Source organism: Macaca fascicularis, chromosome 9, assembly GCF_037993035.2.
Source record: "Macaca fascicularis isolate 582-1 chromosome 9, T2T-MFA8v1.1".
Classification (NCBI taxonomy): Eukaryota; Metazoa; Chordata; class Mammalia; order Primates; family Cercopithecidae; genus Macaca; species Macaca fascicularis.
In genome coordinates, this window is record NC_088383.1 from 19,537,027 (window position 1) to 19,564,524 (window position 27,498).

The 27,498-nt window shown below is 39.0% G+C and overlaps 1 protein-coding gene across 7 annotated transcripts in view; it reads right to left on the bottom strand.

The window, feature by feature from the left end:
- The window catches only part of NSUN6 (NOP2/Sun RNA methyltransferase 6), a 110,497-nt gene extending 83,823 nt beyond the window's left edge, over nt 1–26,674 (bottom strand). For 3 of the 7 annotated variants that reach the window (XR_001493322.3, XM_015455620.3, XM_005564761.5), the window contains exons 1-5: nt 26,183–26,674; nt 23,536–23,691; nt 20,315–20,394; nt 3,139–3,248; nt 1,422–1,575 (exon numbers count right to left, since the gene is read on the bottom strand). Coding sequence is in view for 6 of the 7 variants with exons in the window: in XM_015455620.3 (XP_015311106.1) it covers nt 1,422–1,575; nt 3,139–3,248; nt 20,315–20,394; nt 23,536–23,691; nt 26,183–26,257 (575 nt within the window). In the remaining variant the exon portion in view is untranslated. Of the gene's footprint in view, nt 1–1,421; nt 1,576–3,138; nt 3,249–20,314; nt 20,395–23,535; nt 23,692–24,441; nt 24,669–26,182 lie in introns of all 7 variants that reach the window. The other 4 variants (XM_015455621.3, XM_074001154.1, XM_045361853.2 and 1 more) reach the window with 3 other exon arrangements.
- Nucleotides 26,675–27,498: the final 824 nt, after the last annotated feature.

Sequence of the window (27,498 nt, forward strand, 5' to 3'; positions counted from 1 at the left end):
ACCTTGGCCTCTCAAAGTGCAGGAATTACAGAAGTGAGCCACCGCGCTCGGCCAAAAGTTGGCTGAAAGTTGTTTGCCTCCTAACTTCCAATAACAAAAAATTATTCACAACATTGTTCAGAAAACATTATTCAACACAATAACTGGAACCACATCAAATAACCTAAGAGAATGAAGAGTATACCATTAACAATGAACTAATGGAGGCAGTCAAAATATCAATTACCTATTACAGGTCCAAAGATAAACATAGCAGATATATGCATAATCTTTATATTCATGAAGCCTTCTAAGGAGAATAAAATCTTTGTTCTTGGTCATTTGGAAAGTGCTGCTACCTAGATCTAGGGAATCCAACAGTCAACTTCAGAAGAACGAATGAATTTCAACTACAAACCCAAACTGTTACAACATGAACAACTGTTCTACCAATCAGGGATACTGTCCAATTGTAAATAGAGAAATTCACAGTTTTTAGCATGTCTATGTCAGCCATGAACTTTGGAGTAATGGAGCTGTCCACTGAACTCAAAACAGCCTGAAAAAACTAAGTAAAATAAGAGCCTGGACTTTCCACCAATTTATTTAGGGCCACTAGCAATCAGAAATGATTTACAACAGACTGTATTTTAATTTAGTTTGAACAAGCCTAAACATTCATTTTTCACCACAAATATTCATGTGAGTGCTAGGTTTCTGGTAAAATTTATTTTTAATTAAAAAATATGTTTAATTTATATTAAAATCAAACTTTTTCTTGACAAATAAGAATGTTAAAAATGATCTGGATAGGATGAGCGCAGTGCCTCACGCCTGTAATCTCAGCACTTTGGGAGGTCGAGGCAAGCAGATCACGAGGTCAGGAGATCGAGACCATCCTGGCTAACACGGTGAAACCCCGTCTCTAGTACAAATACAAAAAATTAGCCGGGCGTGGTGGCAGGCACCTGTAGTCCCAGCTACTCAGGAGGCTGAGGCAGAAGAATGGTGTGAACCTGGGAGGCAGAGCTTGCAGTGTGCTGAGATCATGCCATTGCACTCCAGCCTAGATGACAGAGCAAGACTCCGTCTCAAAAAAAAAAAAAAAAATGATCTAGATCGATCATCGAATTCATTCTTCATCAAAATGAACATTGTTTTTTAAAGATGAAAATATTTCAAAAACAATAAAATTCAGAAGGACAAGTAAAATGATTTGACAATTAAAATGTAACTGGTTGCCTAATGTGGCTCTTTAATTTGATCAGTTACCCTTTTTGAACAAAAATCATGGATATATGGGTAAAACAATTTTTTTCCAGTTGGATTTATAGCAAAAAAAAAAACCTCATATAATGCAACTAGATACATTTTACATTATTTGTAATTTTCATTGACCCACAAAAAGGATGCTGATTTCCCCAAAACACCTGATGACATACTTCAGTTCAGGTAATCCATTGAAGATTTCCTTGCGGCTTAGTTCAGAAATCCCATTTCCAAGAAATACTTTTGTTCCATCAAATTCTCTGGCTCCTTTCTTACATTTTCCTTTAATATCAGAGTATACAGAAATAACATCTCCAGCTTTCATAACTAGAGAAGGAAGAAAATCAGATTACATTGAATTATACTTTGGCAGAAGAATTGTGAACATTCTTTGAGCTACACTGGCGATCTCTAGAGGCATCAATAGTGGGCATGAAGCAGTTCAAACTGGCTCATTATCTCAATATAATCTTTAATAGAAAATCTGACGTTTACTTTAAAATATTCCCTAACAATAAAACTCACTGAAGAATCTTTTTCAGTGAAAACAAAGAAATAGAACAGCTTCAAAACATCCTGCCCTCAACTGGAAATCTGTAGCTGATCCAAATTATTTCCCCCACGTCTTAAAAGAGTTCTTATAAATCTTGACATCTCAACTCAAACCTCGAAGTTCTAAGTTTCCTTCAAAAGGATTCGTCAAATATGTACCCTAAAATCCTTCAAAGAAATCTTCTCATAACCCTGTTTGTATTTCTTTGCTATTTTGCTGTGACAGCACAATTAAGGCAGAGACTTTAATGATAAACATATAAAGCCATTCATATATATATACACATACACATGCACACATATATATGTGTGTGTATACACTTAGAATACCTTTTACAGTATACAGTGTACAGAGTTGCTTTACATGGCTGATTAAATCCAGTTTTTGTAGGCATTTCAATATTTTCTATAACAACTCCCAGTGGTATTTATGATGGGAAATTATATTCCACTTCCAAAAAACATTTTTAAAGCTAATCTATCATAAATTTATTTGGCCTATTACCTGACAACAGTAGTGAACAGCCTATTAGCTAGAGCTAAGAAAACTGTTAAAATAATGTAGATAAGATGTCAATACACTTTTCCTACAAAGGGCAAATAAATATTTTAGGCTTTGTAGCCACATAAGGTCTCTGCGGCATATTCTTCTTTATATATGTATCTTTTCACAGCATTTTAAAAATGAAAAAACCATTCTTAGCTTATGGGCCACACACAAACAGACATAGGCCAGATTTGGCCAGCAGGCAGTAGTTGGCCCAATTCTGATACAGATCAAATCATTCATTTCAAGGACACCATAACTGAGGCCCAGATACTGAATATCTTTTCTACAGATCAAAGCAAATGTTTCTTGATTTCAAGTCCAATAAGGTACCACTGAACCACAGTGACTAGCTTACTAAGCATATGCAATACAGGTATGTCGCCAACTGTGTGAATACATTAAGAATACTAAGTTTCATCCCAATGTTCAGATTCCAGGTTCTGGATGTTCTCTCACTAATGATACGACAGCTTTCTGAGGTTTCAAGGCAATGCAGTCAAGAAAACAAAACAGAAGTTCACTGACGTACTCTCTATTCATCAGTAATGATCCACTAAAACAACCGTCATCAAATATATCCTTATTTGGAAGGAAAAAAAAAACTGTCAGAAAACCTTATATGATGACTAGTTAGTCCTCATCGGATAAAACCCTAAATGCAAAGCTGGAAAAATATCCGACCAAGGTTAATTTGGAATACATCTTAGTGACAAATCAATAAATTTTCCATTTGAAAATGCACATAAATTTTAGAGAACCTTAAAGACAAATATAAACATGATACTTACACTTTGATGCTGACACAATTCCTGGGGCATAGACATGGGCTCCTCTTAAAACTGCATTGCCACACTGGGCTCCAACAATGGCTTCACACTGCTGTTTTTTAATATTCTTCCTAGAAATGTAAGACACAAGAAGTTTAATAGTAAACATACCTCCAATGCCTACCAATTTTTCCCATGTTCTGTCTGAACGCGAATAGCCTCTTTAGTCTTAATTGTCCTGAATACATAAGAAAAAGCTGAAAAAAGAGGCATACATAATGAGGAAACAGGAAAAAAACAGCAACACAGAGATGGGCACTTGAGAGGAAGGAAAAATCAAGAGGTCCATCTGGTGGAAGGCAATACAGTGGCACCAGAAATTGCTTAATCATTTAACAAGCATTACTGTTTCTCATAGCATTAGAAGAAAAATAGACTTTCTGTCTTCAAAGACTAAAATAGAAAAATACACAAGGAATTACAAAAACATTTCTAAAGTAGTAAATTGTTGCACGGTAAATTATGAATAATTTCAACAAGACAGGAAAAGAAGATAAGCATTTTTTCCTTCCTTTGCTGCCCCACCTTTTTGAGTCTTTTCCAATTTCTCACATTCTATTCATTTTTTTAGACCACTAAAATCTGTATTACTTCTAACACTCAGGGTTCCAAAGATCAGGGACCGAATGTGATCAGTCCTAAATAAAAACCCTTAACACTGAGTCTCTAATAAGCTTCCTTGGATGGCTGTCACAACTCATTGCTAGGGGAATTAAGTGCATCCCGTCTTCTATTCCATGATCGCCAAATCATCAAATCTTACTAATTTTTCAGCTTTATACCTACTCCTTCCTGGTCCCTCCCAAACATTCTCATTGCTCATTCTCTGCCTACTTCTTAGAGGCCCTCCCCGCCAGCTTCCAAAACATGCGACCATCTGTGCTCACCTTGCATTCTATCCCTTGGCAATCTCATGATTTCAGTAATCACTCACAAAACAATCCACAAATTCTAATGTTTAGTCTTTCTAGATTTTTTTTTTTTTTTTAAGCCAAGTCTTGCTCTGTCACCCAGGCTGGAGTGCAGTGGCACAATACTGGCTTGCTGTAACTTCTGCCATCTGGGTTCAAGCAATTCTCATGCCTCAACCTCCTGAGTAACTGGGATTACAGGTGCCCGCCACCACACCTGGCTAACTTGTATTTTTAGTAGAGATGGGGTTTCACCATGTTGGCCAGGCTGGTCTCGAACTTTTGACCTCAGGTTATCCACCAGCCTCAGCCTCCCAAAGTGCTGGGATTATAAGCATAAGCTACCATGCCCGGCCTAGACTCTTAGTTGATATTTCTAATTACCTATGGACAGCTATATAGAGATGTCTCACAGTTACTTCAAACTCAGCAAGTCCTAAACAATGTTAGTTTTCCCTCATCCATTCTTCCACTCCTTGGCAGGATCCCAAATCTTTTCATCCTGTTTCCAATCTTGAATGAGTCATCATTATCTGCCCAGATAACCAAACTAGATGCCTCAGTGTTACGGTCTGGATGTGTCCCCCAGTATTCATGTGCTGGAAACTTAATCCCTAGTGCAACAGTGTTGGAATGTGAGGCCTACTGGGAACAGTTTAGGTCATGAGGACTCTGCCCTCATGAATGAATTAACGCTATAATAAAAAGGGCTTGCAACAGTGAGTTTGCTCTCTCTTGCCCTTGTGCCCTCTACCATGTACGGATGCAGCAAGAAAGCCCTCACCAGATGCAACTGCCTTGATCTTGGACTTCCCATCCTCCAACACTATAAAAAGTAAATGTCTGTTCTTTATAAATTATCCAGTCTCAGGTATTGTTACAGCAGCACAAAATAAACTAAGACACTCAGCATCATCTTAAAGCCCTCCTAAGCCTTGACATTGATTGATTTAGGAATCATGCTATCTTCTAGTTCTGATAGGTCTTGTGGGCCTATCTCCTGATGTTAGACACATATCTCTTTGTGATTACTGAAATAGCTTCCTGCCTTTTACTATTGGTTTCAGATTTTCTCTATGTCTTTGGTGTTCTGCAGTTTCACTCTGAAGTATGTAGATATGAACCTACTTTTACTTTTGGCTTCAAGCTCACATTTATTAAATTTATCATCAACGATAGAAATTCAAAGTCATTACATTTGTGATTATTGTCTTTCCCCCATTATTCCTATTCTCTATACCTGGGACTCATTAAAAATACAAAGTGCTGGTCAGGTGTAGTGTAGTGGCTCATGCCTGTAATCCCAGCACTTTTGGAGGCAGAGGCTGGTGGATCACCTGAGGTTGGGAGTTCTAGACCAGCCTGACCAACATAGAGAAACCGTTTCTACTAAAAATACAAAATTAGCCAGGCATGGTGGGGCCTGCCTGTAATCCCAGCTACTTGGGAGGCTGAGGCAGGAGAATCACTTGAACTCAGGAGGCGCAGGTTGCAGTGAGCCAAGATGGTGCCACTGCACTCCAGCCTGGGCAACAGGAACAAAACTCCATCTCAAAAAAAAAAAAAAAAGGAAATATAAAGTGCTCTTTTCATGACTCAATTTCACTTTCATATTTTTAATTTCTCTCTGCTGCATTCTAGATAATTTCCTAAGGGTCATCTCCTAATTCAAAAATTCTCTAATCAGTTGGGTCTAATCTACTGTTTAATTCATTGTATGAGTTTTTAATTTTAATGATGATATTTTTATTTCCAGAAATTTGTTTTCAATTCTACCTTTTTATCCTTAGGGTCTTTTATGTTTTATTCTTTCATTTTTAATCATTTTAAGAAAACTGTTTTGTCTACGGCCGTACCACTCTGAAAATGCCCGATCTCATGTGATCTTGGAAGAAAACTATTTTTATAGTCCCTGCCAGAGAGGTCTATTTGTTAAAAGCTCTGAGGGAAATCTAATCCTGCAGCTTATTATATATGCTGATTCTCACCGTGGTTTGATTCCTAGTGTAGCTTTTAACAATGCGAAGTGTTTGGCTTAGATTGAATGAGTGCTGCTCCAGAGTGATGTTACTTCGTTTTTGCCAAGCACCCAGGAATTGGCTTGGGATCAAATAGTTAATTTCCCAGTTTGCAAGTTCCAAGACAATTTAGGTTGCAGCAATTTGCATTCCAGACCTTTATGAGGGAGGGAACTTACGGCTGTGTATTCTCAGTAACACGTTTTTCTCCAACCTATATCCTAAGGCAAGAAAGACCTACTTTTCATTACTGCCTTGTACTGACTACTGGGTATTTCTCATCCTTACTATTAACACTCTGTTGTTTAAAACCAAAGAGCCTAAATTTAGAAGACAGACCACCTCCTTTCCCATACTTCCAACCCCCCAATATTAGCTCACATGCTTGCTGTTCTCTTTTCAATTATTCTGCATTTCTAACCTCTAATATATCAACTACATTTTTAATCACTCAACTACATCATTTTGTGGCCTACTATGTTCTTTTTCACTTAGCACTCCTAGGTGTATGTAGCGAAAACATTTTCATGTTATCTAATTCACCATACATATGACTGAAGCTAAAAGACTCTGAAATACCTTCCCAACTTTTCTCCAGGTTTGCAATTCATCTTTCGAAAAAGTTTCTGAAACTTTTGACTGTAAGTTGATATAAGAAACACGCCTGATAAAAGAACTCATTTCAAGTTCTTACATCATTTGAGAACTTGATATAAGAAGCTACACATACATGTCTGTATGTGTGTGGTATCACTCACATTTCATTAAATATTTTTACTACGTGCAATGCAATATATTATAAAACATCCCATTTATTTTTTAAAATATTCATTGAAAACATTAAATTGATTTCACAAGTTACTAATGGGTCATGATCTCTAAGCAGTTTGGAAGACTACGACCACTATTATATTTCTAAAATACACAAATACACATCTAGTCATTACTAATAAAAATCTTTTTTTTTTTTTTTTTGAGACAGTTTTGCGCTGTTGCCCAGGCTAGAGTGCAGTGGCGTCATCTCAGCTCACTGTAAACTCTGCCTCCCGGGTTCACACCATTCTCCTGCCTCAGCCTCCTGGGTAGCAGGGATTACAGGCACCCGCCACCACACCTGGCTAATTTTTTGTGTTTTTAGTAGAGAGGGGTTTCACCATGTTAGCCAGGATGGTCTCGACCTCCTGACCTCGTTATCCGCCCGCCTCAGCCTCCCAAAGTGCTGGGATTACAGGCATGAGCCACTGCGCCCGAAAATAAAAATTCTGTAGCTTCTAAAGTCTATGAAAAATTCCTTAGTAAAAAAAAATTATGCATACTTCATACCTGCCTCTCCCAACTTCTTCAGTTTCATCTTTCACCCATCCCCCAACTCTGAAAACGAACAGCCAAACCTGATCACTTTTATCAGGAGCCACCATATTTTCATGCATTCATGTCTTTCCTCATGCCTTCTCTCTGCCTAGCACAACCTTGCCCACCTTAACAGCCCTTCAGCCTAATTTCTCCTCACCTTCAAGGATTAGATGAAATAATACCTGCTTGCAGAAAATATTTAACAGTTTCTTTGTACTCAGTCCTTCCTATTCTATGCTCCAATGGCATTTAATTTACACTTCCACTGTGGCTATCATAACACTTTGACTTATACCAAAGTCTCCCGACTTAAGACTACAGAACTATGTCTCATTCATCTTTGTAACACCAACACATCTCACATATAGCACAAATTCAAAAACATGTTTTGTGAAAGTGAAATCTGTGGTGTTAGATTTTATGAAAATAACAGGGAGGGGAAAAGATGAATTCCGGAACAGAGAACTGTGGAGAAAAAGAGTTAACAGAGTAGGCCTGATCTGTTATCTTTGAAAAGCCTGCTTATAAGGCTGGCCCTTGACTGACCTCTGGGAACTGAGATTTCAGGAGGGTTCCTTATTAATTGGTAAGAGTGGCTCACTGTGCCTGAATTACTGAACAAACTATGATTTATGGTAAATACCAGCTTTCCTTCTGAAAATCTGGAATTTGGGTATGTACCAGGCAGTGGGAATCTACATGATGAGCCCTGAATAGGAATCTTGGCAGTGAGTCTATGTGGTCACAACTCATCAGTGGAGGATTTCCTGTGGGAGTCCTGTGTGGCTCCACTGGAAGAGCACTCTGGAAGCTTGTGTTTCGTTTTCCCTTTGCTGATTGTGCTTCATATTCTTTCACTGCAACAAATCATAGCCGTAAGTACAATTATGTGCTGAATTCCCTAAGTCCTCTTAGAGAATCACAGAACCAAGGAGTGGTTTTGGGGATCCACCGACACCAGGACTGACAACATAAAAACATAGTATGTCACATGCAAGTATCAATATTTAAGTCAGCTTTGCTGAAAGGGAGTTTTCACGAGGAAAATAAAAGAGGAAATGTAAAAGTTGGTGCAGGGCCATAAAACATGCTAAAAGCTTGATTTTTATTGAAATGTTTCCAAATAGAGTGCATCAACAACATTAAAGAAAGATGACGTTCCAATAGTTTAGTAATACAGGTTAGAGAAAACAACTATAAATACACCTAGATTAAGAGAAAAGTATTAGAATAGCTAAAAAATGAAGTTGCTAAGGAATTAAAAACAGATTATGGGAATGTCCTGTTAAGGAATCTAAAAGCATATATTTTTATTAATGTGGTATTTTAACTGCACACATTCACAACCCTACACATACTAACAACCCTACACCAAATGGAAGGTGATGGATGAAACTGAAACAACACATGATATTGCTGCATATGCCAAATACTTCCTTGCAGTGCAGCAGGACTGCCACCTTTACTTAATCAGTAGTTTCTGTGCAACAGCATTTTTTCAATATTCTATTGCAATAACCATATATATATATATATCTTAAAGTGCTTGTTATGGATGGAATGTTTGTGTCCCCAAAATTCACATGCTGAAACCCGAATTCAATGTGATGGTATTTGGAGATGTGTTTGGGGGGTAATTAGTTATGAGGGTAGAATGCTCATAAATGGGATCAGTGCCTTTATAAGAGATCAAACAGCCACCCACTTTCTTTCTGGCATGTGAGAATACAATGAGAAGTCAGCTATCTGCATCCCAGAAGAGGGCCCTCACCAGAACCCAAGCATACTGGCACCTGTCTTGGATTTCCAGCCTCCAGAACCGTGAGAAACAATCTAAGACAGTACTGACATGCGTTACATGGCAACTACAAAACATGGAAATCAGCGGGGCACAGTGGATCACACCTGTAATCCCAGCACTTTAGGAGGCCGAGGCAGGCAGATTACCTGAGGTCAGGAGTTCAAGACCAGCCTGGCCAACATGGTCAAACTCTGTCTCTACTAAAAATACAAAAATTAGCTCAGCGTGGTGGCAGGCACCTGTAATTCCAGCTACTCAGGAGGCTAAGGCAGGATAATCACTTGAACACGGAGGTGGAGGTTGCAGTGAGGGGGTATCACGCCATTGCACTCTAGCCTGGGCAACAAGAGCAAGACTCCCTCCTGGGTGGGGGGAAAAAGGATGGAAATCAAGAAGGTTGAAAGATAAGACGAATCCAGTCTCATTTGGATTTCAAGAGATTTATGCTGCTGAATTACGTATTCAATTGTGACAGAAAAAAAGAAAATTAATTTTCTGGCATTCTATTTTGAGACTTTTATCAAAAAGGAAGGAGCATTAATTGAGAGAATACAGAAATTCCTTAAAATTACAAATTGATTTTTGGCCTAAGAACTTCTACTGATCCAAATGTAGACTTTAGAAAACGCTGGTTGAGATGTTTTAAAGGCTCCTGTATCGAGAGAAGTCTGGCATTTAGTTATCTCCTAAAGTAATTAATTTACCAGACAAAAATCTTCCTCCAGAAATTAAAATATATTTCACCAGCACATGAAATATCATTTTAAGTAAACTGAAGAAACCAAAACTTTATTTTAAATCTCATTTTAAGCAAACTGAAGAAACCAGTAATTCAGTGATGCATTACTTTTAAAATTGTTTACTGTATATAAACTTTAACTGATGCATTTATATTTTAAATAACTGTGATATTGAGGTTCTACTAAAAAATCAGAGGAAGAAAACTCGTTTTTCTAAATCCCATGGAAATGAAAAAAGGGGAAAAAGAATAAAAACTTGAGGAGAAAATTCCATTTGCAATAAAACTAAGAAACAGCTACAATCCCAATGATGAGAAATAATTGGCTGATAGTGAAATTTGAGCCAAACCTAGTTTCTCAGCAGGGTGTAGAGTCTCTGAAAAGGAGAGGCTCCTGGGGGCCTAATCAAACTTTTATTACTTAGGAGCAGGACCATAACGCTTGGTGGAAAATAATCAGAATCTAGGAATGTCTTGTCAGTGTCCTGTTCAGAGGAGACAAGTCTGAAAGAAGAAATGGATTGTCAAAAATGGCATAACCAGACAATCTGTTATTTTCTTTAGCAAACCCGGATCAACTGCCTAAAAGCAACCCAAGAAAGAGAAAAGAAATAGCAACCAACTTTGTTGCTCCTGACTTAAGTTAACTAAGCAGAGATTAAACAAAAAAGAAAGCCTTCCCCGCCCCCTAGAAAAAAAGGTACCTTCACAGACAGCCTCCACTCTGCTCACCAGCACTAGAGATGAGCCAGCAGAGAAGATCTGCAGTACTTCTGAGAAAACATATCCGATTAGTCCCATAGGCATGCTGTTTCCCCCATTCTGGATCATCATTGAGCAAACTGCAAACGAGGTTGTAACTGTTTCCATTCAATCATGATAAGCAGAAAGAATTCATTCTGCATTCATTGGTGGCACACACATACACAAAAAGCCTTAGTAGGCAGAAGGTAGATTTTAAAAATGTAAACCAAACAAAAGGAAAACTATTTCAAGTACCTCTGTATTTTCAGAGCAATTAAAGGAAAAACCTTAAAAAAGGGATAAGGCCGGGCGCGGTGGCTCAAGCCTGTAATTCCAGCACTTTGGGAGGCCGAGACGGGCGGATCACGAGGTCAGGAGATCGAGACCATCCTGGCTAACACGGTGAAACTCCGTCTCTACTAAAAAAAAATACAAAAAACTAGCCGGGCGAGGTGGCAGGCGCCTGTAATCCCAGCTACTTGGGAGGCTGAGGCAGGAGAATGGCGTGAACCCGGGAGGCGGAGCTTGCAGTGAGCTGAGATCCGGCCACTGCACTCCAGCCTGGGCGACAGAGCGAGTCGTCTCAAAAAAAAAAAAAAGAGGGATAAAAGAACAAAGGCAAAGTAAACTAGCAGCTGAGAAAATAAAGAACAATAAAACCTCTGAATAAAGATTTAGAAGCAGAGAGAGGTAATACATCCCTATGACTAGATAGGATTTTGAATCCCCATTTTAGAGATAAGAAAAGCAAAGCATAGACAAGATAAAACTTATCTCCTATACTATTGACGAGACACCCACTTTTAAACAGAGCCCGTGACCAAGACAGGCTTAAGAAGGAACAGACTGGGCGCGGTGGCTCACGCCTATAATCCCAGCACTTTGGGAGGCCCAGGAGGGTGGATCACCTGAATTCAGGAGTTCAAAGACCAGCCTGGCTAACATGGTGAAACCTCGTCTCTACCAAAAAAATTACAAAAAAAATTAGCCGGTTTGGTGGCAGGCACCCATAGTCTCAGCTACTAGGGAGGCTGAGGCAGAAGAATGGCCTGAACCTGGGAGGCAGAGCTTTCAGTGAGCTTGCGCCACTGCACTCTAGCCTGGGAGACAGAGCAATAATCCGTCTCAAAAAGAAAAACAAACAAACAAAAAAGAACGAATGCAAAAGAAAAAGATCAGTGAATGGAGTTCAAGAATGTGTTAACAGAAAAAAAAAAGTTACAGTAACAAGGCTTGAGACTGCGGTTCTTAGAAAGGCTTGCTTGAGAGGCTGGGTCTTGGCTAGCTAAGCAGCTAGAAAGTGGAATGAGAAACAGTTCCCAGCGGTGACATAAAACCTTCCCTAATGATCAATGAGAGTGGCTCACAATTCCTAAACTCTGTACAAGAAAGGTACAAACGCATGCTTATTTGGAGCACCTGCTTTCCTTTTGGGAGTCTGGGATTTGGTACATGCTAGGCAGAGGGTGCCTATGGGACCAGCCCAATAAAACCCTTGGGCACCAAGTCTCTGATGAGCTTTTCTGCTAGGCGACTATTTCACATGTCACAATTAGGTGCTGGAGGAATTAAGCACGTCCTATGGGACCTCACTGAGAGAGCCTGTGTCTGGTTTCTTCCAAACTTTGCCCCATGCTTCTTTTCCCTTGCTGGTTTTGCTTTTGTATGCTTTCATGTAATAAACCTTAGCCATTAGTGTGTCTGTATGCTAGGTTCTGTGAGTCCTAGCCAATCACTGTCTTGGGAATCCCTGATGCAGGGAATATCTGTGCTAGAAACGCAGCACACAAAGTCCTGCTGTCTTCATAACAGAGAATACAGAAAATGTAAGAGAAAAATATTCAAAGAAATAATGGAAGACCTATAACTGAAAAGCTACACTGTGGCTCATCAAAAGCTGAGAGGAAACAGGCTGAGTGTGGTGGCTCACACATGTAATCCCAGGACTTTGGGAGGCCGAGGTGGGTGGATCACCTGAGTTCAGGAGTTCAAAGACCAGCCTGGCGAACATGGTGAAACTCCGTCTCTACTAAAAATACAAAAATCAGCCGGGTAGGGTTGCGGGCACCTGTAATCCCAGCTACTCAGGAGGCTGACGCAGGAGAATCACTTGAACCCAGGATGGGGAGGTTGCAGTGAGCCGATGTTGTGCCACTGCACTCCAGCCGGGCGACAGAGTGACACTCTGGTTTTTTTTGTTGTTTTTTTTTAAAACAAAAAAAAGCTCATCAGAGACTTGGTGCCCAGGGGTTTTATTGGGCTTGGTGCCCGGGGGGGTTTTGTTTTAAAAAACAAAAAAAAAAGGAGAAGAAGAACTAAGAGGAAATAATCAAAATCAAGCATTACACTGGCCAAATGTCTAAAGTTCAATAAGTAAGAATTCCACAGATCTCCAGGCACAAGACAAGGTACTTTTACAAGGAGGAAAAGTTTTTGGTGGGTCTTAGATTTCTTCACAGTAACATTTGATACCACAGGTTATAAAAACAATGTCTACAAAGTGCTAAGGGAAACAAACACTAGGTGGCCTGGAACAACCAGACTCAGCCAACTTGTATAAACATAAAGGCAACAGGCAGACATTCTCAAGCAAGAAAGTAACACAGTACATAAGAGGCACACTTCGGGAAAGAGCAGGGGATGCGAGAGATCTGCTAAGTGACTGTACTCACCAACAAAGACATTAATAAAGATAAAGAAATGAGAAACTGTGCCATAAGGACTGAAAGCAAGCACTGCATCCATGTGAATGATATTTGGGAAATAACAATGTTATAAACCCTGACAATGTTTAAAAAAAAAAAAAAAAAATGGCTGGGCATGGTGGCTTGTGCTTGTAATTCCAGCACTTTGGGAGGCCGAGGAGGGTGGAACACTTGAGCTCAATTCGAGACCAGCCTGGGCAACAGAGAGACCCCATCTCAAAAACAAAACAAAACAAAAAGCAGTAAATACAAACTAGCTGTTAGGAATTTTGGGGAAAATTTAACTCCAGGAACCTCCTCATTTCTCAAAATGGAAAGTCAAAAGAGACTTAATGGGCCAGGCATAGTGGCTCACGCCTGTAATCCCAGCACTTTGGGAGGTAGAGGCAGGCAGACTACAAGGTCAGGAGTTTGAGACCAGCCTGGCCAATATGGTGAAACCCCATCTCTACTAAAAATACAAAAATTAGTAGGGTGTGGTAGCACATGCCTGTAGTCCCAGCTACTTGGGAGGCTGAGGCAGGAGAAGTGTTTGAACCTGGGAGGCGGAAGCTGCAATGAACCAAGCTCGTATCACTGCACTCCAGCCTAGGCGACAGACCGAGAGTCCATCTCAAAAAAATAAAAATAATTTTAAAATATATACTTAATAAAAATCAGAAGTTAAAAAAAAAAAGGAATTGACTTTTTTTTTGAGATGTAGTTTCAGTCTTGTCATCAAGGCTCGACTGCAATGCGCGATCTCGGCTCACTACAACCTCCACCTCCTAGGTTTAAGCGAGTCTCCTTTCTCAGCCTCCCAAGTAGCTGGGATTATAGGCATGCGCCACCACACCCAGCTAATTTTTGTATTTTTAGTATAGACAGGGTTTCACCATGTTTCTCAGGCTGGTCTCGAACTCCTGACCTCAGGTGATCCACCCACCTTGGCCTCCCAAAGTGCTGGGATTACAGGCGTGAGACACCACGCCTGGCCTCTTTTTAGGAGTGAAAGGTAGGTATGTGAATTTATAATCCTAAATGATTTTTTCAAGCTTCCCTGCAATAGCTCACCATTTGTATTTTATACATTCACTCATGTTCTGGTAGCCTAGATCACTACAAAGAACAGAATGAAAGGATGATTAAAGTCATGTAAAAGTAAGTATTGAAAATAATTTAAAGTTAAATCATCCATATATCTTAGAGACCTAAAATGGCCAGTACTGGCATGAAGAAAGCATCAAAATCTCTCATATATTGCTGAAACATAAACTGGTAAAACTTTGTAGAGGGTAATCTGGTAGTATGTCTCCAACTAAAATAAGCACAGACCTTCGAACTGGCTATGCTGTGTCATATCTGTGTTACATCTGTGTCATATCTGGTCATTCTGTGTTCATAACATGATATATTTGTTCTGCAGACATGTTTACGCAAGTCCACAAATACTCCAACACTTCTGGTAATTATGAAAAACAGGAAAAAACTAAATGTCTATCAATGGAGGATAGAAAATTTAAACTGAGCTAAATGATAAAATATACTGTTTATGTAGCCATTAAAAAACGAAAGTGTTATATAATCATGAGATGATATCTGTCATATATTTTTAAGTGAACACAAAAGCAAATTGCAGAACATTATAATCTTTTCTATTTTCTAAAAATGAGTACAAATGATGGTACATGTGCATTCATGTATGCAGATGTAAGCACAGAGACAGTCCAGAAAAAATCAAATTTGATGCTCAGAGAAACAAAATTGGGAGGTGGGACAGGAGATGTAATGGATGATTACTTTTACATTTATGTACAACTCTAGTTTTCACTTGCTTCTATAAAGAAAAACCTAACTGAACTATCTTTAGGAAAACTAAATAAAACTAAAGAATAAAGCAGAGGTGTTTAAGAAATGTTTAAGAATAAGAAATGGCCAAAGTTGGCCCAGTGAGGTGGCTCACGCCTGTAATCCCGGCACTTTGGGAAGCTGAGGCGGATGGATCACCTGAGGTCATGAGTTTGAGACCAGCCTGTCCAACATGGGGAAATCCCGTCTCTACCAAAAATACAAAAAATTAGCTGGGTGTGGTGGCGGGCACCTGTAATCTCAACTACTCAGGAGCGTGAGGCAGGAGAATCACTTGAACCCAGGAGGCAGAGGTTGCTGTGAGCCAAGATCGTGCCACTGCACTCCAGCCTGGGCGACAGAGTGAGCCTCTGTCTCAAAACAAAAAAAAAGAAGAAGAAAGAACTAAGAGGAAATAATCAAAACCAAGCATTACACTGGCCAAATGTCTAAAATTCAATAAGTAAGAATTCCTCAGATCTCCAAGCAGAAGACAAGGTACTGTTAGAAAGAGGAAAAGTTTTTGGTGGGTCTTAGATCTCTTCACAGTAACATTTGATACCACAGGTTATAAAAACAATGTCTACAAAGTGCTAAGGGAAATACTAGGTGGCCTGGAACAACCAGACTCAGCCAACTTGTTGTATAAATATAAAGGCAACAGGCAGACATTCTCAACCAAGAAAGTAATGCAGTACATAAGAGGCACACTCTGGGAAAGGGCAGAGGGTGCAGGAGATCTGCTAAGTGACTGTACTCACCAACAAAGACATTAATAAAGAAATGAGAAATAAACTGTGACATAAGGACTGAAAGCAAGCACTGCATTCATGTGAATGATACTTGGGAAATAACAATGTTATAAAGCTTGACAATGTTAAAACAAACAAACAAACAACAAAAAAAAAACTGGCCAGGCATGGTGGGTGGTACTTGTAATCCTAGCACTTTGAGAGGCTGAGGAGGGTGGATCACTTGAGCTCAGGAGTTCCAGACCAGCCTAGACAACACGGCGAGACCTCATCTCAAAAAAAAAAAAAAAAAAACCAGAGAAACAACAGTAAATACAAATTAGCTGGTAGGAATTTTTGGGAAAATTTAACTCCAGGAACCTCCTCATTTGTCATAATGGAAAGTTCAAGAGACTTAATAGGCTGGGCACGGTGGCTCATGCCTGTAATCCCAGCACTTTGGGAGGGTGGGGCAGGCAGATCATGAAGTCAGAAGTTCAAAACCAGCCTGGCCAATATGATGAAATACAGTCTCTACTAAAAATACAAAAATTAAGCCAGGTGTGGTGGCACGCGCCTGTAGCCACAGCTACTCAGGAGGCTGAAGCAGGAGAACTGCTTGAACCTGGGAGGCTGAGGTTTCAGTGAACCAAGGTCACATCACTGCACTCCAGCCTGGGCGACAGACTGAGACTCCATCTCAAAAACATAAAAACAAAAAAATTTGTAAAAAAGATACTTGCCAGGCATGATGGCTGAAGCATGTAATCCCAGCACGTTGGGAGGCGGAGGCGGGCAGATCACCTGAGGTCAGGAGTTCAAGACCAGCCTGACCAACATGGAGAAACCCCATCTCTACTAAAAATATAAAATTAGCTTGGCATGGTGGCACATGCCTGTAATCCCAGCTACTAAGGAGGCTGAGGCAGGAGAATCGCTTGAATCCAGGAGGCGAAGGTTGTGGTGAGCTGAGATCGTGCCATTGCACTCCAGCCTGGGCAACAACAGTGAAACTCCGACTCAAAAAAATAAATAAATGAAAAATAAATAATAAAAAGATACTTAATAAAAATCAGGAGTTAAACAAACAAAAAGGAATTGACTTATTCATTTTAGGAATGAAAGGTAGGTATGTGAATTTACAATTCTAAATAATTTTTTCAGGCTTCCCTGCAATAGCTCACCATTTGTATTTATACATTCACTCATGTTCTGATGAGTAGCCGAGATCACTACAAAGAACAGAATGAAAGGATGACTAAGGTCACATAAAAGTAAGTATTGAAAATAATTAAAGTTAAATCATCCAAATATTTTAGACACCTAAAATAGCCCGTATTGGCAAGAATGCAAGCATCAAAATCTCTCATATACTGCTGAAACATTAACTGGTAAAACTTTGTAAAGAGTAATCTGGTAATATGTCTCCAACTAAAATAAGCACAGACCTTTGAACTGGTTATTCTGTGTCATATCCACTTTGTTATGCAGACATGCTTATGCAAGTCCACAAATACTCACTCCAACACTTATTATTATTATTACCAGGTAATAATGAAAAACAGGAAAAAACTAAATGTCTATCAATGGAGGATAGAAAAATTAAAACTGAGCTAAATGATAAAATATACTGTTTATGCAGCCATTAAAAAGAATGAAATGTTACATAATCGTAGAACAATATCCATTATATATTTTTAAGTAAACACAAAAACAAATTGCAGAACATTATAATCTTCTCTATTTTCTAAAAATGAGTACAAATGACTGTACATGTGCATTCATGTATGCAGATATAAGCATAGAGACGGTCTAGAAAAAATCAAATTTGATGCTCAGAGAAACAAAACTGGGAGATGGGACAGGAGATGTAACAGATGATTACTTTTATATTTATGTACAACTCTAATTTTTACTTACTTCTATAAAGAAAAACCTAATTGAACTCTATCTTTAAAAAACTAAACAAAACTAAAGAATAAAGAAGAGGTGTTTTACAGAGTAAGAAATGTCCAAAGTTTGAACCTAAATAAGTACAATTTTGCATCCTCATAAGGAGTGTAGTAACCTCCAAAGATCTGTGATTATTGTCTATTATACTAGCAACTAACTGGTCCAAAACTACGAGATGACAGAAATAAGAAGAGCAATTTCCTGGTAGGGTAGCCGAGTACAAGAGATGTTTCTGGGATAATGGAAATGCTCTGTCTTGACTGGGGTGTGTCTTCGCTGCACAGTTGTATATAGTTGTCAAAACTCAACAAACTATACATTTAAGATCTCTTTGTTTCACTGTATGTAAATTTCACCTTTAAAAAACTGAATAGAAGATGAAAAACTTTAAAAATTAAACTAAATAGAATGAGAAGCCTATACAAATCAACTTTAATTGCAAAAATACATTCTTACAGTAAAAAATAAAACGAAAATATTACACATAAAAATTTCCGGCCGGGCGCGGTGGCTCAAGCCTGTAATCCCAGCACTCTGGGAGGCCGAGGCGGGCGGATCACGAGGTCAGGAGATCGAGACCATCCTGGCTAACACGGTGAAACCCCGTCTCTACTAAAAAAAATACAAAAATCTAGCCGGGCGAGGTGGCGGGCGCCTGTAGTCCCAGCTATTCGGGAGGCTGAGGCAGGAGAATGGCGTAAAAACTCGGGAGGTGGAGCTTGCAGTGAACTGAGATCCGGCCACTGCACTCCAGCCCGGGCGACAGAGTGAGACTCCGTCTCAAAAAAAAAAAAAAAAAAAAAAAAAAATTTCCTTTTATTTTTCCCCTCTCTCTCAATCTAACTTCCTCAGAGTCAACCACTATTAAAAGCTGGGTATGTTACAGGTGCCAGACTTTTTTTTACCTGTATATAAATACACATAAAGGCATAGTTGTATACTTTCTTTAATTGCAAAAAAAGTAATTATCCCAAGTATGGCAATTTGTTTTTGATATTTAACAACTGATCATAAACATCTTCTCTGATTGGTATGTATAATTCTCCCATATTAAAGGCCATATACTATCCCATTGCATGGACAAATCATAGTTTATTAAACCACTGCTCTATTGCTGTCCACTCAATTAAAGTTTTAACAAAAGCATTTCTATATTTATCATAACTCTTAGGAGTTTAAAAAGATTTTAGACCATAATTAGGAACTTTAAAACGCTCCATAGGAATAAAATTCCATTATAATCATTATACTATGAAAACTTATTTTTCCTTTTTTTTTTTTTTTTTGAGACAAGGTCCTGCTCTGTCTCCCAGGCTGGATTGCAGTGGCACAATCATGACTCACTGTAGCCTCCACCTCCCAGGCTCAAACAATCCTCCCACTTCAGCCTCCTGAATACCTATGACTACAGGTGCACACCACCTGTAGCTAAGTTTTGTAATTTCTTAAAGTAGAGATGGAGTTTTGCCATGTTGCCCAGACTGGTCTCCAACCCTGGGGTCAAGGGATCCTCCTACCTCAGCCTCCCAAAGTGCTGGGATAACAGGCGTAAGTAAGCCACTGGATCCAGCCCAAAAACCTATTTTCCAATTTTCAAACATATGCTTTCCAAATACATAAAAGAGCAGAACATAAATGGCATTACACATAATTGTTGAATTATGAATAAAATTTTACAGGCTGGGCGAAATGGCTCACATTGGTAATCCTAATACTTTGGCAGGCTGAGGTGGGAGCATTGTTTAAGGCTAGGAGTTCAATACCAGCCACATAGTGAGACTGTTTCTACAAAATAAAAAATAAATTAGCCAGGTGCAGTGGTGCACACCTGTAGTCCCAGTTACTCAGAAGCTGAGGTGGTATAATTGCCTGAGCCCACAAGTTCAAGCCTGCAATCATTGTGCCCCTGCACTCCAGCCTGGGTAACAGAGCAAGACACTGTCTCAAAAAATAAAATTTTACAAACATATCAACTATGAAAGTAGAAAATAGGTTACTCTATATTTTTGCTGCAGCTCAAAAAAAAGGTTTTAATTTAGCACTGAAAATTCATATGAAAATACAAGTAAACAAATGAAATAAAACTTCGCAGAAAGAGGGGGGGAAAAACATCACTGCACTGAATGGACCTAAAATACATTATTCTCAAGGTCGTTGGGCCCATTCCTAGTCTTCTTTTGTATTATTTTCCATGACAGAGTCTAAAGTCTGCATTTCTAAATTTTTGAATTCCTGTTATCTATAGAAAGTTGCTAACAATGGGGAAACTTAGTCTTATCATCGAACAGTTAAAAAGCTCCCTGTGACAAACTTTTATTGAGAAGAATATAATTTGGAAATGAAGTTCTTACAAACCTGGGTCCAATAACAGGAATAAGTAAGACATCCTGAAGGTCTGGATGTTGAAGAATAGGAACACTTAATCCGTTAAACTGCTGTTAAAAATAAACATGATTATAAAGCAATTCATACATCTGATACATTTCAACTTATGGAACTTTTCAGTATCATCATCTACCACAGCATGAAGCCCTAGTAGCTCTGGGGCACTTTCACTTTATTCCACGGGATACTGTAAAAATCCAAAAGACCTCAAAACAACAGTGTTTTCTCTATTTTAATTCTGAAGTATCCTGACTTCTTTATAAGACTCAATTTTGCTTACTATTTGGCATTATAAACACAAACCATGGTTACCTTAAGTGATTTATTTTAAAAACTTTTATTTAATATAGAATTACATGTAGTATTCCTTTAAGAAAAATTTCTGAATAGGATGTTAAAGACTGAGATTACTATTAATAAATACTACCTAATATACACAATTAACACTGGCATCCACGTCAGTTTTGGTGAGGAAAAGAAATGTTGGCCGGGCGCGGTGGCTCAAGCCTGTAATCCCAGCACTTTGGGAGGCCGAGGCGGGCGGATCACGAGGTCAGGAGATCGAGACCATCCTGGCTGACACGGTGAAACCCCGTCTCTACTAAGAAATACAAAAAACTAGCCGGGCGAGGTGGCGGGCGCCTGTAGTCCCAGCTACTGGGGAGGCTGAGGCAGGAGAATGGCGTGAACCCGGGAGGCGGAGCTTGCAGTGAGCTGAGATCCGGCCACTGCACTCCAGCCTGGGCGGCAGAGCGAGACTCCGTCTCAAAAAAAAAAAAAAAAAAAAAAAAAGAAATGTTTATGGTAGAGGTTTGGGATTTTCAGTATTCTCTATCATAAGGGAACCAGAAGACTGTCACACTGAAAGCAGGTACACGTATGGGAGCCAGCTCACACCAGCTCAGGAGAGTCACTGCATGCATCTCTTTCCAATTCCATGGTCATGCGTGTAACTACCAAGGAACCTGGTGAGTATTTATACCACAGAAATCAACAAACATTACTTTAGGACACGTGAACTTTTCAACATGAAAGGAGAAAGAAAATCTACAGCCTAAAGCCTCCTCCAAGTACTCTTTCTTGCTAGAATTGGGTACTGCTTTACCATTAGTTTCCTGTCTAGTGACTTTGACCCATGTTTCCCTGTACAATGTTAACCTTCAAGGAAAGGGGCCCAAAGCCCAGAGTGACTGATCCTAGCCCATGGGATCTTGTATATCCAGACTAGAATACTAAAATATCCAGGTTCTGGAAATCATTTGTTACGAAAAAAAATAATAAGGCCAGGTGCAGTGGCTCACACCTGTAATCCCAGCACTTTGGGAGGCCGAGGTGGGCAGATCACGGGTCAGGAGTTCGAGACCAGCCTGGCCAATATGGTGAAACCTCACCTCTACTAAAAATACGAAAATGTGGTGGGCGTCTGTAGTCCCAGCTACTTGGAAGGCTGACGCAGGAGAATCACTTGAACACAGGAAGGAGAGGTTGCAGTGAGCCAAGATCGCGCCACCACACTATAGCCTGGGCAACAGAGTGAGACTCCTTCTCAGAAAAAAAAAAAAATCTGGATCTGAGTTATGGATACTTCCAGCGGGCCTCAGAACAGTTTCCTTTTTGTTAGCTGAAAACATACGCATGACTATGGAAAAGTAATGATTTTAGTTGCTTAGGGCAACTACTTATGTTTTATGCCTGTGATTACTCTCAATAAGATTATCACTATCAATAAAAATCAGATTACTTTTTTTAAAGTGTTATTTAATTATTATACTAAGGTTTGGTGTCATACACTGAGATGCCATAGCTGGTTCTTCTCATGACATGGTCGTCTATTTACAACTTGGTACTTATAGAATTGTTCTTAAGGAGAGTATGACAAAGAGTCCATAAATGTAATAGAGAGATTTTTTAAAAGGGGATAAGTGACTCAGTGATAATTTTCTGAAGTTTCCCAAATAACTAAACACAGCTTGTGATTTACAAATGGAAACCCTTTAATGATGGTTGCCTCTTGCTTTTAGTTCAGATACAAATAAGGCAGAAATGAGTCTGCTGACGCCCACCAGTTACATGTTACAAGTCACTGAATAACTACAATATGCAATTTATGTGGTACCTCTCAGCATCTATTTTTCCACATCCTACATTTCCTCCGAGGTAAATTTCAGTGTACAGTGTAAGAAACACATAAGGCAAAGCTTTCAAAAGCAAAAAAGTATACACAAGGTAACTCAAAAAAATACAAACAAGATAACTCAAATACTTTTCTTCTTAGAAGTCATAAATGCCATTTTATAATACTGTTTTCATCTGTAAGAGGAATATTTTGCCAAAACTATTTTATTGTTTGGATGAAAAAAAGTCTCATGCTGTTTTACATTGAAAATAGATTCAGATTAATTATCTTGTTGTAATTTCCTGGTTTTATGAAACATAAGGCGCTCAGCATCTTTTTTTTTTTTTTTTTTTCTTTGAGACAGAGTCTCATTCCATCACCCAGGGTGGAGTGCAGTCACGCAATTTTGGCTCACTGCAACCTCCACCTCCTGGGTTCAAGGGATTCTCATGCCTCAGCCTCCTGAGTAGCTGGGATCATAGGCATGTGCCATCATGCCCGACTAATTTTTTTGTATTTTTAGTAGAGACAGGGTTTCACCATGCTGGCCAAGCTGGTCCCAAAGTCCTGGCCTGAAGTCCACCCACTTCAGCCTCCCAAAGTGCTAGGCGTGAGCTACCACACCTGGTCGAACATCTATTTTTTATGTCAATTAACAATATAATCTCACAGGTACTTATTATGTACCTCCTTATCTCTGGGCTTATCTCAGCTATACCATCTGTCTTCCTGGTCATTATATGCTACTTATCACAAAGCCACAGGTTTTTAAGGTTAGACTGGACTTCTTCACATGTATTTTAATGATGAAGCTACTGAGGCCCAGTTTAATGCAGCCCAAAGGGGTTTAAGAGCTATTTAGTCACCGAAAATGAATAAATTTAGAATCAGAAGTACTAGGTTCAAGTTCTAGCATTACCACCTAGGATAATTTTGAAGAATTTACCATTCATGATCCTTAATCTCCTTATCTATAAAATTGGAAGTGTATTCTATCATTCATAAGATTTTAATGGAGAACATGGCAGACTGCAAAAATGTAATTATGTACAAATGACAGAAAATTTCCACAAACCTTCTGAAGTTCATCAAGTAACAGATTTTTCACATGTTGTACTGAGGCTAAATGTGTATTCACTCTGACAGTTGTGAATGACGGAGGATGTGACAGGTGCTTTAACAAAGTTTCAAACTTCCTTTCTGCTTCTTGTTTACCTAAAGCCGTCACAATCTAAAAAGAAGAAGTTAATGTTTAAATTTCCTGAGAATTAAAAACAGTCAGCAGAACATGCTTATATATTAATTCCATCTAATGAAACATCGCTTAGCAATTGTTCAGCTCCATTCTTTTTTGCTGTATTGTTTATATGTTAACAGCACTAAGGAAATAGTAATAATTCACAGGGTTCTTGGGCTTAAACGTGGTAATAAACATCTAAGAAAATGCCTGAAATAAAGGGCTTAGAAAAACATTGCCTAAACTTCAAAGCATTATGCACATTTTCCAAATATTAATATCTGCTACATTTACTCACATAAATTCAAAAATTCAGTCTATTTATAATGCATTACCATTACAGTATCTCTGTAGAGCTAATATTATATCCAAGTTAGCTAGATGTTGCTAATTAGCTAACATCATCTCCAACAGCAAACTGGGTGGTATCCTTTTAAAACACCAATATTTAAAGAGTAAGTAACATTGATATAGTCACTGTCATACAAAGATTCCCCTAGGACATCAGCTTTTTAATACGGTATTATTAAATGTAACAAATATATATTGTCCAAAAAAGATGAGTAGCAAAGACACCTGTCAGATATGATGGTATAAAGACTTAAACAACAATATTCCCTTGTAATTAACCGAACCTTTTCAAATAACATATTTTTTTTCCCTATTTGACTAAACCCTGCTTTACAGAATCTTCACAAACCACTTGTTAGCCTACTCATCCACTAGCCTTAAAAGTATTCATACTTTCTCAAGGTTTAGTCTTATCAAAGCTGAACTTTCAGCCTGGGCAACATGGTGAAACCCCATCTCTACAAACAATACAAATATTATTAGCCAGAGTGGTGGCCCCTGTCTGAGGTCCCAGCTACTCAGGAGGCTGAGGTGACAGGATCACTTGAGTCCCAGAGGTCGAAGCAGCAGTGAGCTGTAATCACGTCACTGCACTCCAGCCTGGGCAACAGAGCGAGACCCTGTTTCAAAAAAAAAAAAAAGGCATAAAACTTAATATTCTTTCCCTTCAATACTTTTCACAAAGACATAGCTTTCCATTTTGTAAAACCATACCATTGATGAGGCTCTGAGGCAGAAGGAGTGTCAAAAGAAAGATGTTTGGATATTCTTTATAAAACAATGTTCTCCATTTTAAAATCAGCTGAAAAAAACTGTAGAATGCCCCTACTTCTCTTAATATGTGCCTTATATTTTAAGTCCCTTGAAATCAACAGAATATATTTTATCTTTCCATACAGTCTAGTTTCTCAACATAATCTTTGGAAATGAAACACAGAAATCAAATCTAAAAGGCATGGCTTCAATAACATATTCAAAAATGAGCAACATTTAAGTGGTGTTAACCTGACTAAAAAAAACTAAGGATTTCAAAAAAATTTTGCTTGGCGGCAACGTGGTAAAGTGGAAGAGAGGACAGGCTTTACAATCGGAGACAATCAACATTTACTGAGGACTTCTGTGGCAGGCACTGCCAATAGCAAACAAAATTAACATTTTTTGAAGACTTACATGCCAAAACAATGCTAGTTGTTTTCATTTACGTTTAAAATCCTAAAACAACCTGGTAAAATACTTTTAATTTGACTAAAAAATTAAAGATTTGGAAAAAACAAAGTTGTTCAGAGGCAGCATGGTAAAGTGGAATAGACAGCAGGCTTTGCAATCAAAGACAAGCAACATTTACTGGGGACTTCAGCAAACAACATTAACATTTTTTGAGGACTTACATGCCAAAACAATGCTACTTGTATTTACTTACGTTTAAGATCCTAAAACAACCTGGTAAGATATTTTTAACCATTCTCAATTTTTCACAGAAGAGAAAAATCGAGGTTAAGCCACGTAAAGTAATTTACAAGGCACTAGAAGGCAAATCAAGTGCCTGAGATTCAAAAGCTGTACCTTTGTTCATTACACCTGAACCCTTTCCCTCCAGATTTCAATAGTTACTTGATAGCCGTGTCAACTTGGGTCAGTTACACAATTCCTTTAACAGTTTTCTTATCTATTAAAATAGGAACAAACCTCTACGAAAAAAAAAAAAAAAAAGATTGTGAAGAGTAAAGATGCAAATAACCTAGCACAACTGTTGGCATTTAAGAGGCACTCAAAAAATTACAGAATCCTTTTCACCTGAGTGCCAGAGCGAGCGCTCTTTTAAAATTCGACTTGAGTTCTTGAAGACAAGGACTTTTTCTTGTTCATCCTTGTAACCCTTTGTGTCATGCTTGACAGGCACATGCATTTTTTCCCTTCTTTTCCACTCCTAAATGTTAAAACATATACCTTATTCACTTTGAATCTCAGTAAGCTTTAATACCTGTAGAAACATATTGGTATTTTTACACTTGATAGACAAGTAGTAAGAAACGATGGCTGTCAAGATTTCCCTTTACACTTTTTTCTATTTCTCTAGAGTGTGTGAATATTTGAGTTTTTGCAAAACATCATCTAACATCTTTACCTGACCTACCTCCTTATTCACAAAGCTCTCCTTAAGATAGTTTTCAACCTCGGGTCTCAAAGATATCTTAGGGAAAATAGACATTTTTCCTGTTGTTTAGTTCTCCACCAAGAGAAATGCTGGAAAACGGTGTTTTCTTTCCGAATTAATAGTGACGAGTGTCTTGACACCAGATGCTCCGGAAAATCCTGCCGATCACGCTGAGTTAATTTCGGAAAGGCAGAGGTACACGCTTTCTCAAGCCTAGCCGATTAGAAGCGGCTGCCTGGCTTCCACCGCACCTCATCGAGGCAATGTTTTCTCGTGGAGATGCTCACGGAAATCACTGAGCCAATGCCGCTCACATTGCAAAGAACCAAAAAAAGAAAAAAATGCTTAATAACTGAATCTGTGGTGAAACGGAAGCAGACCAGTAAGCCAGGCTGACAGCAGCTCGCTCGCTTTATCTTTTCTATCAATTTCCAAACACGCGCCCCTATTTCTCGGCGGAAAGTCGCTTCCGGCTTACGTCACGTCCAGCGCCTGCGGCCCACCCCTCCCTTTCCGGTCCCCCAATCGGCAGGCCCAAGTTTCCCCAACGCTACGCTACGTCACGCCACGCCACGCCACGCCACGCCACGCCCCTCGAGGTTCCACACTCTGCGTGAGGCGCTTTCACCTGCCTCGGGTTAAGCAGGCAGTGGCCGCTGGCGGAATGGACAAGGATATTTAGTTCCTGGTACCGGAGGGCTGGGTGCCAGGGGCAATGGGGAACTGTCAAATGGTGTGGGTTGAGTGGAAGATGTTGCTGCCTGAAAAAAGGCAGGGCCCAGTTGATGTCCTGCCGGATGTCCTCCAATTAAAGGATGAGGCCAGAATTTGGGCGCAACACCACCGTTTGATTTCATGAAATGATTTTACCTTTCTCAGGCATACAGATCTGACTTCAGTTGTGAAGTTTATAGAGTTCATATTTTTGAAAGTTGGGTTAATGGTGTGTTAATAGCCAATGCTCAGGTAAAACTTAAAACCCACAGATAGTGTTTACAGTTAGTTATAAGGCTAACTGCTACTTGTATCATAGTTGACATATTCTTTAGAGCTTGAGAGACCCTTGCCATGATTTTTTTTTCTTTTTTTTTTGGTCATAAGCAGACAGGGATATAGATTCAGAGAACGAGGATACCTAACCAAACTCACTGAATCATTTTATAATTGTACAGGAAAGTCAAAATAATTCTCCTATCACCTTGACACATGTTTTTTGCAGCACACCATGCTAATTTACACATAACTATAGGAAAGGGGTTTTCTTATTGTTTCTCTTTTTCACACCGAATTATACA